The sequence below is a fragment of the Chlorocebus sabaeus genome, chromosome 26 (genome assembly GCF_047675955.1).
Source record: "Chlorocebus sabaeus isolate Y175 chromosome 26, mChlSab1.0.hap1, whole genome shotgun sequence".
Lineage (NCBI taxonomy): Eukaryota > Metazoa > Chordata > Mammalia > Primates > Cercopithecidae > Chlorocebus > Chlorocebus sabaeus.
The window spans coordinates 24,929,334-24,946,525 of NC_132929.1; the positions used below are offsets into that span (position 1 = coordinate 24,929,334).

Sequence of the window (17,192 nt, forward strand, 5' to 3'; positions counted from 1 at the left end):
TTCCTCCCGTCTGCTATGTCTCAATTTTTTATTCTACTTGTACCAAGTGCCTACTTTCTTTATGTTTAAAGTGTCTAGGAATTAATACAACCCAAAATATTCAATGAGGTTAATAAATTAGAAGTAGAAAACTAGGACAAAAAAAGGAGAATAAAAACATACCAACTGTTAATTACTTAATGTAGTTGTTTTGTTTAATCTTACTGAGATTCCTGGAGGCCAAGGTAAAAAGGGCAATATTAAGTTACAGAGGTCTCATGATCAGAATAGAGGAATCATTCCAGTTCTTCAGAAGAGGCAGTATTTTCCCTGGGGGTGCTAAATTCTGAAATGCATTTCCCACATGGATTCTTCAGAGCACATAAAATATAATGAAAATCACCTCTGCAATGTCTGAAAACAAATGCAAAAGTGGTGTTCACATGACTGTTTCTTATAATGACCTTCAGTAGATGCTCTGAGCATAACATTTGAGCACAATGCAGTAAAATCAATTTATTTCATGTAACAACTCTTGGAACACCCTCATCATTTCCTGACCCTAAAGATGCTTCCCACTACATGTCAAAGTGTTTGCGAATTAGCTACTGTATACATAAAACCCTTTCCCCAAGGCAAATATGTACACTGAGTTACGTATTTGGTTGATTCAGATGATGATTCATAGAGGTTCTTTCTTTCTCTTTGGTTTGTGTCTATATCTGTATGATCAGATCCATATTAGGAAAATTAGCAAGTATTCTCATACTTATTATTATGCTAGGGAAAGAAATAATAACTAGTCATCGAATACCCATCTCTTCTTTCTTTCTCTAGGACAGTCCAGATTGGTTTACCACTAGAAATCCTGCAGTTAGGACCTCAAGGGTGGGACAGGACTGTTCTGCTCACAACACAGTATGAGGAACCCTTCCTCCAGGGACTAGGAGGTTCCTCTATCCATGGGAAGGAACGTGCAATTCCAGGACACGTTTGCCAAACCACAGAGATTGTAAGCCTGCTGCCCATCCATTATTATCATTATTTAGCATTTTTAGAAGGTCAGCGCCAAAATAAGTACTCTGCCAGCCAAAGGAGCGACACCAGCCTTTACCACAGGCATTGGAGGCCCCGTTGGTATTTAGTAGCAGTGACTCGGGTCCAATTATTGTCTGATTCCATCAGGCTGGCCAGACTCCTGCCTCCTGTTGGCTTTCCCCAACAACTGTTTTTTTAGGCAGTTTTTTCCTCCCCTCATCTCCTCTTCCCAGTAGTAGTTATTTGGTATGTGTTTGCTGACTGTTCCCTCCAACTCCCACCCTGTGTTTTTTAAGAATTTAAACAGTGGAAGGGATTCAGTCAATTGTGCTAGTGAGAGATAAGTATGGAGGGAAGGCTTTGGGGGCTCCTGAATTTTGGGTTCCTGGTCTACTCCTGAAACCTTTCCCTGAGAGATAAAGTATAGTGTTATGCTTAAAAGCATAGAACCAAGACTCTGAGCTCAAATTCTGGCTTTGCCATTTACTAGCTGAATGATCTTGGGCAGTTTACTCAACCTCTCTATGCTTCAGTTTCTTCATTATAAAATAGATTTGAAACTCCCTCCGTCACAGATGTGAAACTAGATAGAACACAAAAAGTGCTTAGAACAATGTCTGAGGCATTGTGTTAGCTGGCATTACTATTATCAGGCTATAGAAATCATACCAAGATATTAACCTTATACTGAGATCACTCTGGGTTGCGAAACAATGAAGAACATTGGGGTCTTTGGGAGGCAAGTATTTGGGAATTGTGTTTGGAGATGGATAATGGCAAAGCCCTCCAAGCCTCAGACCATCCAGCAAGGTACACGTTTTTTAACTTGAAGAGAAAATGGAGGAACACTGTGATGAATCAGAAATGTCTGCTTCCTATAACTTATAGTCAACTTCATTGTTCATTCTAATGAAAAGGAGTTTCAGTCCAGATATGCATAAATGGTGCTCCATTGGCTCACCAGGGCCCAATTTTGGGCACAGCCTCTGTTTCGTGAAGGAGAATGACAAGGTAGCTTGGTGGACTTTGGAGCCAGGCCTTTCTGGCTTTGAATCTTATCTTAGGTCAGTTTATTGACGTTTTTGAGTCTCATTGTCCTTCTCTATGAAATAGAGAAGTTACAATTCTATAAAACTTTATAATTCTTTTTCTGGGTTGTTTTGTAAATTAAATAAGATGTACAAAATACCCTACACAGTGTCTAGCCTTAGAAGACATTTGGTATTTGTCAGCTTTCTTCACTTTTTTATTAATATTATTTCCAAATTTGTTTAATTTATCAAGAAGGTCTTGTCATGTAGGAAATAATTTAAAGAGCTGTTTCAGATCTCATGTGCATGCAGATCACCTGGGGATCTTGTTAAGCTGCAGATTCTGATTCAGTAGGTCTGGGATGGAGCATGAGATTGTGCACGTTTAACCTGTTCCCGGTGACACCAATGCTGTGTGTGAAGACCGCACTTGGAGTAGCAGAGTATACTGTACTCTTTTCTCCCTTTGCATCTCATTATTACCTTTTAGATTCATGTTAATATTTTAACAGTTTTACCACACACATTTGCACATCCAGAATCATCATCTGGAGAAACATCCAAGTTTGTACATTGTTAGGTACTAATAAGATTCCTCCTCATCCAGTACAGGCCGTGATGGCTGAGGTCTAGAAGAAACCTATCATAGACATTTCCCCAGGATTCCCATGGGCCTAGGATCGCAAAGTGTTTGAATAAAATACTTTGCTCCAGCCTCATTGTTGAAGGCCCTTCTTAGAATCTGGGTCCCTCTGTGACTTGGATTGCAGGTCAGTTAGGTTAAGGAAGTGGTCTTTGTCTTTCTCTTGTCGACGAGTCTGGAGGGAGCCACTGGAAGACTGTGTTTCTGCCCTCACTGAGCACCTGAGATATTTTTAGAGCCACATATCCCAACTACTAGCTTTCTCCAGGTTCATTAGATCATGTTCTCTCCAGGGTACACAGATAGGAGAGTGCACTTTTGTTCTTTTGCGATACACACTTTCTGAGCCCATTGAGCTTTTATAGGAACATACGATATCCAGTCCTAAGAACTAAAAACAAGCTATGTGTGAAAAAGTGTGAGTGCTTAATGCAAACTCTGTGGTGTTTCTACATTTTCGCAGGTTTCTTAGAAACCTCCTCACTGTTGTTGTTTTTTTCTAGTTTCTGCTTGTTTTGATATTTAAACTCCTTCCTTTCTTTCCTGTATTATTTACAGGAACTTTTCAGCCTGAACCATCAGGGTCATTTGCATCTGCTATGCCCATTTTGGGAATTGGCTGTCTTTGTCCTCAGGCAACTTTTCTTGAAGTAAAAAATGGAAAAGTTACTAATTCCTTTGCGTTACATCTCTTTGAGTTAGAGATGTGAAGAAGTAGTAATAGCCTCCTTCTTGAAAAAAAAATATTAAAACAGGCTTTTTTCTTTTTCTTTTTTTCTTTTCCTTACAAAGTGTCTATAAGTTAGAGCTTGGTCATCAGCCATGTTTCAAAACAAAGCAAGTCTGCTTCAGTCTCTTTAGAGTTATCTTGGTGCCATTTCATGGAGAATTTCCTCTGTCCTGGCTGGGCTCTACCTAATATGTTTGCCAACTTGGGGAAGAATTTGAAAATAGCCCCAGGTAAGAACCCAGAAATTTTGAAAGTTAGGGTGGAGAAGGATTATAGGGGGAGAAAATAGAGAAAATATTTGAGGTAAAGTCAGGGGAGCCATTAATGTTTTTACCTTGTCTAGATGAAACAGTCAGGGCTGTAACAGAAAACAGATGGCACACTCAATATGAAAGGACAGTTTATTTCACTGGGACTGTTTACAAAGATGTGGATTTAGGGGACACCCAGGACTAGTTGTAGCTGTGCTGTTACTGCCCTCGGGCCTGAAGGTACACTCGAGACCTGACTTCACTCTCCCTCCCTTCCCCATTTCCTGCCAGAGTCCTCTGTTAGAAGAACCTAATGGGAAGCGGAGAGCACTGGAGCCTGTTGATGCACAATTATGCATTGCTTAACAATGGAGTTATGGACTGAGAAATGCACTGTTAGGTGATTTAGTCATTGTGTCAACATCACAGAGTGTACTAACACAAACCTAGATGGTGTAGCCTACTACACACCTAGTCTATATGGTACAGCTTACTGCTCCTAGGCTATAGAACCAGTGCAGCGTATTACTGTACTGAATACTATAGGCAGTTGTAACACAATGGTAAGTATCTGTGTATCTAAACATAAAAAAGGTAAAAGTGTGGTTTAAAAGAAAAAAATGGTACAGTTATATTGGGCATTTATCATGAATGGAGCTTGCAGGACTGGCAGTTGCTCTGGGTGAGTCTGTGAGTGGTGAGTGAATGTGAAGGCCCCAGGACATGACTGTACACTACTGTAGACTTTATCAACACTGTACACGTAGGCTACACTAAATTTATACAAAAATGTTTTCCTTCAGTAATAAACTAACCTTAGCTTGCTGTAACTTTACTTTATAAACTTAAAAAAAAACTTTCTGACTCTTGTAATAACACTTAGCTTAAAACATAAACACATTGTATAACTGTACAAAATGTTTCTTTATGTCCTTATTCTATGAACTCTTTTCTATTTTAAAAAATTTTAATTTTTTTAACTTTTTAAACTTGTAGTTTTTTGTTAAAAACTAAAACAGAGTCAGGGTCATCAATATCACTGTGGTTCCACCTCCACATCTTTCCTACTGGAAGGTCTTCAGGGGCAATAACATGCATGGAGCCGTCATCTCCTGTGATAACAGTGCCTTCTTCTGGCATACCTCCCAAAGACCTGTCTTGAGACTGTTTTACAGTTAACTTTTTTTTTTTTTAATAAGTAGGAGTATGCTCTATCATAATGATAAAAATATAATAAATATGTACACCAGTAGCATAGCCATTTATTACCATTATCAAGTGTTATGTACTGTGCGTAATCATATGTACTACACTTTTATATGACTGGCAGTGCAGTAGGTTTGTTTACGTCAACATTACCACAGATGTAATGTGATGTTACAACTGCTCTGAGCTATGGTGTCACTAGGTGATAGGAATTGTTCAGCTCCATTTTACTCTTAGGAGACCACTCCAAAATGTTTTTGTGCAGCACACGACTGTAGTTCATCCTGGGCAGCCTTCTGGGATAGCAGGATGAAGACAAGTGGACAGATCTGGAGAGACAACCAGAAGCTGTCTGGCACTCTAGGTTTACATTTTCTTTTGGAAGACTTGTTCACCTAAAGACACTATCAATATTGTGTGCTCCTTGAAGGCAGACACTGGCTTATTCACTTATCTGTTAGGTCACTATTTAAATGATTGTTGAATGAATGAATGGGTCTGTTTATTTCCTTCCTTTCTCTTGACTTACACTTATGGCAGCCGACTATAACAGTGTAATTTTGTCTTGGTTAGAGCCTTGTGTTCTGAATAGTTAGGCTTCCCTTAGGCATGGTTACCTAACTCAGAGAAATATTCCTTCCAGTGTAATTCAACTTTTAACGGTCTCATTAGTAAAACTGCTAAACAAAAACAGGTCACTGTATTAATATCTTGAGTCTTTTTGTATCCTTATTATTGTTTTTTTGGTGGATATCCAGGTTTAGCGAAGCATAACATTCATAAATATTTAGCCCTTCTCAGTTCTAATCAGTTAGATTTAATTAGATTCTCTATTAAATTGAACCCTGTTATTTCATTTCTCCTCTTACGTGGAGTTCTGGTGGTGTGCAGATGGACAAACTGTTTAATTTAGGAAGCCAACAGCCTTTTGTTTCCTTCCCAGTCTGCTTCAAGAGAACCACACAAAGGACTAAAGTAGCTTCATTAACTATCTTCAGTAGCTTTAAAAGATCTGTAAATAATGTCAGGTTTCTTCTAACTGTCCAGAGGGCAGAAGTCTGAATAGATACAAGCCTATTGGTTATACACTTTGGAAAAGTTTCCCATGCAGTCAAATTGTCTTCCGTAATGATTCTCAGTCATTAGGATTTTGAAGGAAGGGATGGAGAGCAGAATGTTTTAGGGGCATTCAGATTCTTTAAATTCTATCTCCCTGAACACTTAAAAAATGGTCTTATATTCTATAGTAATTATAACTTGTCTTTACGTTTGGCTTGGGACTTAGCTGCTTTCTTGTGTAAATCAGATGATTCCTTATTCGTCATGTAAAGATAACAACAACTGTGTAGTACTTTAGAGCACTATGAGGTGCTTTTATTTGAAGTTTTAAACTTTAGTTTTTTGGATCATTACAATAATACTATGGCTAGGGAGGTGGGTATTTTTCTCCTTATTACGGATAGGAGGTGATATATGGTGGTGGTTAAGATTATGGGTGCTGGAGTCAGATAATTTGAGTTTGAATTATATCTTTAATAATTACTAGCCTAGTCTCAACTAATAAACCCACTCAGTTTCCTAATCTGTAAACCGCAGAGACCTAGTTTATAGGTGTATTAGTCTGTTATCACACTGCTATGAAGAAATACTTGACTGAGTAATTTATAAAGGAAAGAGATGTAATTGACTGATAGTTCCACATTGCTGGGGCAGCCTCAGGAAATTTACGATCATGGCAGAAGGCAAAAGAGAAGCAGGTGCTTTCTTCACAGGGCAGCAGGGTGGAGTGAGTGCAAGCAGGGGAAATGCCAGACACTTATAAAATCATCAGATCTCCTGAGACTCACTCACTCTCATGAGAACAGCATGGGGGAAACCAACCCTGTGATCCAATTACCTCCACCTGGTCCTGCCCTTGACACGTGGGGATTATGGGGAGTACAATTCAAGATGAACTTTTGGGTGGGGGCACAGCCAAACCATATCAATAGGGTTGTGTGAGAAATAAATAATTCAGGCAAAGCAATTAGAACACTACCTAGCACATAATAAATGCTCAATAAACCTTAACTACTAAAACCATTAGCATTGTTAATAGAATATGAATAAATGGAAAAAATAATTACTAAGCATAAACTTCTCAAACTTCTTGATGTTCTGGTTTTTTCCTCTTAAGAGGGACGATACTTAAATTTTGGTGAATCTCATTTGTCTTTTCATATCCCTTTGAGGTAGTGAAAAATAGATTGCATCATCTCCATTGTGCAGGGAGTAGTTGAAGTCCAGTGAGAAAAGAATACAGGCTTTGGAGTCAGACAGATGAGGTTCAAATCCTGGCTCTCCACTTCTGGTTATATATCTCTAAACTCCATTTTTTTCATCTCTATAATGGGGATAAGCAGAACATTGTTTGGAGGTTTGAAGGAGATAATGCTTACAAAAGAAATATTGCAAGGTACTGAGTATACTTACCACATACTGTCACTCAGTAAATGTGGCTGTTATTGCTGTTGAGGGGAGGGGACTTTTGACACTGGCCCAGGGTCACAGTTAGATGGGCACCCAGGCTCCATCATCTCTTACGTAATGATGAATGTACTGCTTCATCTGGGTATGTTGTTTCTCTACATTTTAAATCCAAGTGTTTTGATCTTTTGGTTACTAATTTATTTTTAATGTACATATTATGGACACTGGCTCTGTGTGTCAGCAGGCTGTGAACAATGCCTATTGCATCAAAATCCTAAGTTTACCTCATGTCACAAGACAAAGGTAATGTTAGTGAATCCACATGACCAACAAGGAATGTGACACTTGCAGAATCTGTCAGATGGTGTTTGGGTAACTATTCTCAGAAATTGAAAGCAGCAGGTGTTTACTAATATTTACTATGCGTTTGGCATTATGTGAAGTAAGGAACACAAAAGAAACACCGTACTTTATTCATCTCTCACAACAAACAGATGTGATAGAAACGTCAAACAAGGAACAATAATAACACCGTGATTCAGCTCATATTAAGTGGGCTCTGGTCTAGGTCCTGCATGGACTCTCACAGACATGTAGATAAAAAGACAGGTAGATCCACACTTAAAGCATATTCAATACATGATAATAGAGTTATTAACAGGGAGTGCTGAGGAGGAGTTATGTGGTATGTGTGCATTCGGGTGGTGTTGCAGGTTCCACAGCAAGGTGCTGCTTGAATTGTTGAGTAGTTGGGAATGCTGGGTAGGGGGGTATTGAGTGAAGAGAATAGAAAATCATATTGTAAAGACAATGGGATGTGAAAAAGCCTGGGGTGGTAAAGAACAGCATTTGTTTAGTATCCCTTATGGCTGGAGCTTAGTAAGGTTTACAGGAGGAGTGGTGGGAGAGCAGGCTGGAGAAGTGCGCTAGGGTTAAGTCATTAGAGACCTTGTGTACCATGCTGAGGACTATGAGCATTAAGGTGTTGACAACCAAGCAGGCAAGAGATGATTATATCAGTGTTTCAGAATAATTATTCTAGAAACATCATATAGTAAAACAGAAATAAGGGCCTGAATAAAGTCTTACAAGAAAGAAAAACTGAATAGATGAATGAATGAATAGTAGTGTATTAGATGATACTAACTATAAATGTTTTAAGAGTTTAGAAACAGGGGACACCACGATGGGAATAATATTTGAAGAAGACTCCATAATGAAGAAAGATTTTTTTGTTTTTTTAGAAGGGGTCTCAATCTGTTACCAGGCTGGAGTGCAGTGGTGCAATCTCGGCTCACTGCAACCTCCGCCGCCCAGGTTCAAGCGATTCTCCTGCCTCAGCCTCCTGAGTAGCTGAGGCCACCACACCCACCTAATTTTTACATTTTTAGTAGAGACAGGGTTTCACCATGTTGGCCAGGATGGTCTTGATCTCTTGACCTTATGATCCACCAGCCTCGGCCTCCCAAAGTGCTGGAATTACAAGTATAAGCCACAGTGCCCGGCCATGAAGAAAGATTTGAGTGGTCAGCCCAGGGATTTATCTATAGTACCTAGCCAATAAACTGGATATTGAACAAAAGTACAATTTATACAGGAGAGAAGACAGGAAGTAATACCAAGTTGCATAACATGTGTGAAATGGTCAAAGAGACAAATCTAACTCGATAAGAAGGGTAAATGATGCAATTTCATGTGCATGATGGTCCCAGATTTTGGAAGCCTTCAAAATGCCTGGTTGAGGAGTTTAGATTTATTTCTTAATCAGTAAGAAACCATTAAAGATTATTAAACAGATGTTTCAAGATTTTCAGTTTGGGTTAGAACTGTGTGCATCTATTGGGTCTCTTCATCTTGGTTGGAGGAAGATGAGTCTGATGAGATGACACCAGTTCTGATTCTTACATTTAATGGAAATGCCAGAGAGACTTCATTACTTTTGGGCAGGAAAATACAGTTTAATGACCCCACTTTGGTTATGGGTAGACTGTGGAATAGTTCACTGTTGGGAGACAAAGGAAGCTGAGGCAAAAATGAATGATTGCCCATATGAGATTTTCAGTGATACCAGTCTAGGGAAGGATAGAGTAAATAGAAAGATGGTAGAAACTGCTTGCTCTGTGGAGACTTTTAGGGATGACAAAAACATAGCGTGCACAGTCAGTATCTTATTTCATACCCATAGCCGACATTGTTAATTGATTTTGTTGTTTTCCTATAGTCTGGAGCCCTTTTCAATGCAGTGCTCCAGGCAGGCTACTATTAGTTGATCAGAGTTGGCACTGAAATTCAAACCTATTTGTCATGGCTGTAGTAAGAAATGAATGAGAAATGGGTTATGACTACTCACAGTACAAATCAGTTTTTACCTTTCCAGGTGGAACTTGCAGAAATCTGTGCCAAGAGTGAGCGTTACATTGGTACTGAAGGAGGAGGCATGGACCAGTCTATATCATTTCTTGCAGAAGAAGGAACTGTAGGTAGCATTCCAAATAGAAACCATTTGGAAATTCCTAGTGGAAAAATTTACATGGAGAGGAAGGCCCTGAGAGCCCCAGGATGCTTGGTTATGGACAGCCTCCTATATTAGGCTCTATTGTAGGATATTATTTCCCAGCTGCTTGTAACTCAAGCCTGCCACCAGTTAACCTACTCTATTTCATGTTGATTGCCTTTCTCTTACGCTTCCAGAATGATACCTCAGGTCTGTTTTTCTCATGTGTCTAGCTTTTTCCCTTCTTCTATTTTTCTTCATTGTTAAGATGAGCTTTCTCAATTCCCTAGTTATTGGAACCTCATTTCCCGCTCCTGTCCTAAATCATTTCATCTCATGGCATTTTTATAATCTCATGTTGGTTTTAAACCCAAATCATAGTTCTCTTACCACATATATTCATAGTCCCTCTTTTTATAATTTACCCTTTGGTATCATTTTTCTTTGTCAACATTTTTGGGGCTTCAGTGGTGGGAAAAAGAATGTTGACAGTAAGCCAGGAATGAATTCCTTAGCTGGATACCACTTCCCCTTGGCTATCAACTCCTTTAGGCAGAGCAGAGGTTTGAGTTGTTGCCCATAAGCTGCTCATTTCCAAAATAGAGCAAACATTTCTTTAAAACATTTTCTTAGTTTTTCATCAGATTCCTACAGGCTTGGCTATTTTCCAAGAACACCTGGATTCCTTCTTATTAAGAATATTTGTTATTGATTCCCCTAAGCCAAAGACATGAGGCATGAGGAAATTTGTTTTAATACTAAGAAAATACTTTGGGTGTTTTGGATGAGACTCAACAGGCAGACATGAGGGCCAGAGTCCTGATATTAATGTAAGTTAGCTATAAAATCTGAACACAGTCCAAGTTCTTTGGGCTTACAAAACACTTTACCATCTGACCCCTGCTTTACCCCTCTATCCTAACCTCTTACCACTTCTCACCCCTCAAACTGTAAGCCCCAGACCAAATTTCCATGCCCGTAGCTCCATTAACATCCCATGTTGTTTTTTGCTCCAGGACTTGCCTAAGTTATTCCCTCTTCTTGACATGCTTTTTGAGGAAAGAAACCCTCTGTCTGCCCTACTTTTGCTCATCTTTTAGGACTCAGTTTAGACTTCTCTTTTCAACTGAGTGGAGCCTACACTAGGCTGTATCTGATCGGATGCTTCAGCTTTGTGTCCATAGAGCATCTGTGCTTTGCTACCATTGTAACACAACTTGGAAATGTATTTGTCTGTCTACTAGACTGTCTTTCCCACTTGACTGTAGGCTCTATGAGAGGAGTGGCAGTGTCTTTCTTGTTCATTGTATTTCCAGTGCCTAGTACAGCACCTGGAGGTCAATAAGTAATATTTGAATGAATGAATGCATTTTTGAGAAAATGCTTTGTTAAGATAAATACATACATAAACACTTGAACATTTTCTGCATTCTAATAAATTATATTTCTCCTTTCATTTTTCTTCTAACAGGCCAAGTTGATAGAATTTAGTCCTCTGAGGGCAACTGATGTAAAACTCCCAAGTGGAGCAGTGTTTGTGATTGCCAACAGTTGTGTGGAGATGAATAAGGCAGCAACTTCTCAGTACAATATCAGGGTGATGGAGTGTCGGCTGGCTGCGAAGGTATGAACTTGGCAAGCTAGCGAAACTTGAAGTAAGGTTTTTCTTGTCTTTATTTTCATTGTTCTCTATTACTTTATCTCTTTCCCCAAATTTTCGGTCAACATTCTGACTGCAGCAAAATTCCAACTGAAGGTCTTTGGGTACAGAGAAATCTGATTTCTAACTCAGAAGACAGACGAACCAGTTGAGTCTTCTGGGGTGGCACTGGGAAGAAAAGGGCAGCTTATATATGTGAATCAGAGTTATGGGTTAGGTCTATGGGTGGAGAAAGACAATTGATGGGAATGACCACAGCTGGTCTTGTTTCCTCAACAAAAGTGATGGCAGCCTCACCCCTTCTGGTCCTCTAAAATGCAGTTTTTGTATTGGGTTATCATTTGTCACTCCAAAAATACAGGATTGGTGCACTCTCCCCACACCCAGTACCCAGGAAGATTTTTCCATGTCTACTAGGGAAACACAAACCAGCAGGGAGTCTTGGAAGTCTCTCTTTAGAAAACCCCCACAGTTAAACCTTAAATCTATTTAGGTAGTTTTCATTGGGTAGCTATTGTAGTTCTAGCAGCATGAAGATATACAAAGGGGCATAGGACATGGGACTAGAGAGAGTGGACAGTAGAGTTGAGTTCAAGTTGAGGGATTATGAAACAGGAAATGGTTAATATGTGATCACATAGTAAGTAATCCAGTGATCCAAAAAGTGACACAGGAATTGAATGTTATAAATAATCCAGAATAGCTCATGATATGACTAGAAAGTTGGAGAGAGGACTGAGGCTGGAGGCTAGGAAGTGGATTCTGGGTCAGGAGCTCCACTGTGTTTTCTTCCACTCTTGCTTTGATCTCCTGATGGATACTGATAGATATCACCTAAGACTTACGATTACCAACCTTTACCAGGTCCTAAATACAGCCTGAAATCTATTTTCTCAGTAGTAATAATTTCAGACCTTCTTTACTTCTCTCAAACACCTATTACTTGATTCAGCCTAACTTCCAAAAGTGATCTTCTCCCATATTTCATGTTGGAAATAGATGTAGTCACATAGACTTTGGCTTCCTGCCATCATATCTGCATGTCTCTCTATATCTGCATCTGCTGTCAAAGCCAGCCCTTCCCTGTGTGGCTGCAGGGAACTCACTCCATCTTTAGCCTGTTCCTTACCTCTATTTCTCTACTAAATCCTTTCTATCAGACTCTACCTATTCTAGCATTTTGTATTAGAAAAGTCTACCCTAAGCCTCACAACTCTGTCCATCTACTATTTCTATTTCTACTTTTTCATTCTCTTCACAGCTAAACTTCTCAAAAATTGCTTTATATGTATTATCTTTACTCCTCTACCTCCCTCTTATTCCTTAATTTACTAAAATCTCACTTCTGCCTTCTCCATAATATTGAATTTACTCTTTCTTAGGCCACCAAAGATTTTTTCATTGGTAAATCCAGTGGACCCTTTTCAGTCTTCATCTTATTTCTCATTGTTATTTCTTACCTTTCAACAGAGTTAACCAGTCTTTCCCTCTTGAAACATTCTCTTCCTTTGGTTTCCAGTATACTTCACTTCCGTTTTTTCCCCCTTATATTTTTGTTGCTATTTCTTTTGGGTTTTAGCCATTCCCCCCACTGACCCGCCCTGGGCAGGGATGAAGGGATGGCAGGAATTCACTCCTCCTCCCACAGAAGTTTAAATTCAGTATTCTTCAAGGCCTTGACCTTGGTCTTCTTCTTTCTAGTAGTCTTTCTTCTGTTGGTCTCATGCCCTAAGCTTCAACTTCCATCTCTATGATGATGACTTCCTAATAAACATCTTCAACTAAGGCTTTCTTGGCTGAGCTCCAAACCTCTATATCCAATGCCTTATTGACCATCTTTACTTGAATGAATCATAGACCTCTCAAACTGAGCATGTTGAAATTGAACTCAATCTTTCCCATACCTTATATTTTTCCATGGGTCTCATCATCAGTTATTGACTATCACATTAGCCTTCTCACTGTTCCTTAAATTCATGCTCATCTCTTTCCCAATCATTCTTTAAATAACAGCATGATAGTTTAGAAATTTAAATCTAAGCAATTTAAATTCCCCTGCTTCACACCTTTCAAAAGCTTCCTATTTCATTGGAGTAAAGTAAAAAGTCCATATCACCACCTGGAGAGCCACCATATCTGAGACCTGTGCACCTCATCCTCTTCATCTCTTAGCATCACCTGCTTTCCTTACACTCCAGCCATGAGACTCATTCTCATTTCAGAGACTTTGCACCTGCCCAGGACATTCTTCCTTCAGCCCTCTTTGAAGTCTTAGTCTAAATGTCCCTCAAGGAAGCCTTCCCTGACTTGCTTACTCCTGGACTAAGTTAGAGCCCCCTTTATATTTTGAAGCACTTTATTTTTCAGTTATGGCACTTATCACAATCATTTATTTAATGTCTGTCTCTTCTTTCAGATTCAGTTTTACCTGAGAACTGAGGCGGTGTTTGTCTTGTTAACTCTTATATCCCTAATGCTTGATGTGGTGCTTAAGCTGAATAGACACAGGATAAACATTTGTTGAATAGATGAATGACTACTCCCTGCATCACCTACTCTGTACTTTATTTTGCACAATTTCGCAGTTTTTTACAAGTACCTATTATATGCTCAGCACTGGACTAGATCCTGTGGAGGTGTGTAAAGTGTAGTTTTCCCTTGTTACTGACTTAGCACTTCTCCTTTTACTTCTATCCTCTGAGGTTGGGAAATTCAGGAAATTAGAGATATACTGAGCCAGGAAAATAAAGCTTTTTGTTTCTAGAATATTTGGGGGGTATACATTTTTTGAAAAATTATGATTTAAATGTTTTATTTTTTAAATTTACTTATTAAGATAATGTCTAAAAATAATGTAATAGAAGTGCTTTAATGTTGAACTCTTCATAGTATTTGATCAGTGCATATGTGTAGAGAAACAGTGCTGTAAACTTTTTAATATCAAAGGTTCGATGAACTTTTTTTTCTTTTACGACACACTTCCTTTTTCAGGAGATGGAAGAAATTAGTGTCTTATTTGTTTGAGGGCTTAGTCTTGTTGACCTTTCATCTTGAGGTTGATGAGTAAGTGTTGCCTTCCTAAGGAGACCTCAAACATACACAACATTGTTTTCAAAGTTTTATCACGAAATTAGATATCCTCTACCAGATCCATAGGTGAGCTGAAATAAGTATTAGACATGTAAAATCAGTTCATGTTGTGACTACTCTCCCAAAGATACAAGAAGAAAATGACGGATGAAATTGTGGTGCTGAGTCTCTGTTGTAAAAGTTACTGGGATGTGGGAATGTTTTCTGAGAGTTAACTAGAAAAAGGGCATCTCCTTTGGAAGCAGTAGTAGCTGAAGATCTTAATCCACTGCAGAACCTCCTGTTCTTGAGGATGTTTTCTCAGTTTAACTGCATAACCCCATATGCATTTTAGAGGTACTTTGGTCAGCAAAATTGGCATCTGAATTTGGCTTTTTGCTACACACTCCTCCCAATTGACGTAGATAAACACATTGTTTTAAATACTCTGAATTTTTCTCTTTTAAAATGTGGAAGAAAGTAAAATGAAAGACTTTATCAAGATGGAAAATGTTTCTAAATCGTGTTGCTGCAAATCACTAAAATCCCAGGTTTCATACAAAAGGGAAATGAAGATAAAACTGCTAATGTGCACTTTACTCAGAGATATTGATATTAGGAATATGCTTTTGCTTAGGAATATAGACTGGAATTCTACTAAGCATATTTTCTTTGCAATATGGTTCTATTCTTCCATTTTTGGCAACATGTGAATGAATATGATTTTTGTTTGAAGATGGTCTCATTAAATAAATAAACTCTCATGTAAAAATATTTTTTAAAAAAGCTTATCTCAGTTTGAACAAACTTTCTGCTTTCCAGCAATAATAATGAAGTGTCAGTTCAAGAATGGCCAGGTCAAGATAGTTTTGAAAATGAGACTGATCAGCTAGGGCTCCACATGGCAAAGTTGTAATGAATAACATTTATTTTTCCTTTCTTCCTATTTTTCTCAGATCCTTTTTGGAAAAAAAGTCCTTTTTTTTTTTTTTTTTTTTTTTTTTTTTTAAATCAAGTTAACATAGAGAAGTACACTAAACCAATAAAGACAATTTTTCTTTGTTTTGCCTTAATGCTAGCAATTTCTTCTGTTCTCAACTTCTGTCTCACCTTGTTTCTCTGTCTCTATCTCTGTTTCTCTCTGTCCACGAGCTTTCAAAAGCTAATTGATGCAAATTCATAAAAAGTCAGAGCCTTGTAGAGCATTTGACTAAAATTAAAATTTTTTCAAAGCAAACTCAATAGAGATTTATAATTACTACTTGTATAAATGATATTTTAATGAAGCACATTTTTATGATAAAGTAACCAGGGATCTTTAGTAGGTACAAAATTTTTCATATTTTACACATAGTTGGGGCTTAAATGTTTCCAGAGTGCTTTCCTTATACAGTATCCCTTAGTTATATTGAATAATAAAATGTGTGATGCCCATAATAAGTATTATGGGAAGTCAAGTAGGGAAGAGAAATTATACTGTTGCTTTTTGTATACCCTGAGCTCCTTGTGACAACATGAGAAGCAGTGAAGGAGAGAGTTTCATATGATCCTCTGACACTTCAAGGAAAATTTATAGTGATTCTTTACAGGGCCTGTCTGGTCAGGGTCCATCAGTCATGAGTTTTCAGTTCCTGTCACTTAGTAGTCAGTATGAAACTTATTCTTTGTCTGGTGATAGAATGTGAGGAGAAGTTGGCATAATATTCTCAGGGTTTTGGCAGTTTCCTTGAATTTGAGCAGAGAAAAATTAAATACTCAAGAACGTAGCCAATTTCACTCAGCCAGTTGATTCAATAGTGCACACTCTGCCAAGACTCTAGCATGGAGTATTCAGGCAATGGTGAGTCCAAGCTGCATGGCAGAGGACATACATACTGGGGAATAGGGGTAATGTGTTTAGTGGAACCAGACTGTGGCAGGACCTTCAGTGCTATGCTCAGGCTTACCCAGGCTTGGCTTTGAAAGCAGTGGTTGTTATAGGTATTTTAGAAATATTAATATGGTAGCAGAAGCTTTTGCCTTGGTTGAAGAGAAGTAGGTACTAGAGTATCAGTGAGGATGGGATAAAAAGGGAGAGATATGAGAGAAGCTCTGACTGGACCTAGTAAGGGTTGGGTACAGGCTCTCTCTGATTCGATTTTTGTTTTCCTTCTGGCATATACTTCATTATTTTGAGGAAGTTTTCCTTGACTGCCTTCTGGCCTCAGTTAGGTTAAACACTCTTTTATGTGCCCTTACCATGTCATGTATTTTTCTGTTATAGCAGTTTATCACAATTAGATTAAGTTCTTTATGTTAAACATAGTTTTAATTTAACCTCTGTCTTTTCTGGTGGACTGTGAGCTGCACGTGGTCAGGAGCCATGTATGCCTTACTCACTGCTGTCTGCCTGGGGCCTGGAAAGTAATAGGCACTCAGTAAACACTCATTGTGAGCAGATGCACATGAATGAAGGAAATGAAGAAAAAGCTTTGAGTCAATAAGGGCTGCAGCTTCAAGACACAATGAATGGTTGGTGAAAAGCATAGTGCTGCCATTGATAGGTTTTGAGAAGGTAGGATGGACTAGAAGTTGACCAAAAAGTAGGAGATGATGAGAGTTCTTCATGAATATGTTAACACT

The 17,192-nt window shown here is 38.6% G+C and overlaps 1 protein-coding gene across 7 annotated transcripts in view; it reads left to right on the forward strand.

Annotated features, from left to right (window-relative positions):
• Positions 1-17,192, forward strand: part of GALK2 (galactokinase 2) — a 163,130-nt gene that overhangs the window by 107,130 nt on the left and 38,808 nt on the right. For 5 of the 7 annotated variants that reach the window (XM_008016647.3, XM_008016646.3, XM_008016645.3 and 2 more), the window contains exons 6-7: positions 9,725-9,823; positions 11,313-11,465. The exons of 1 other annotated variant lie outside the window; for it this stretch is intronic. In XM_008016647.3, coding sequence (XP_008014838.2) covers positions 9,725-9,823; positions 11,313-11,465 — 252 coding nt within the window. The remainder of the gene's footprint in view (positions 1-9,724; positions 9,824-11,312; positions 11,466-17,192) is intronic. One more of the 7 variants, XM_008016648.3, reaches the window with a different exon arrangement.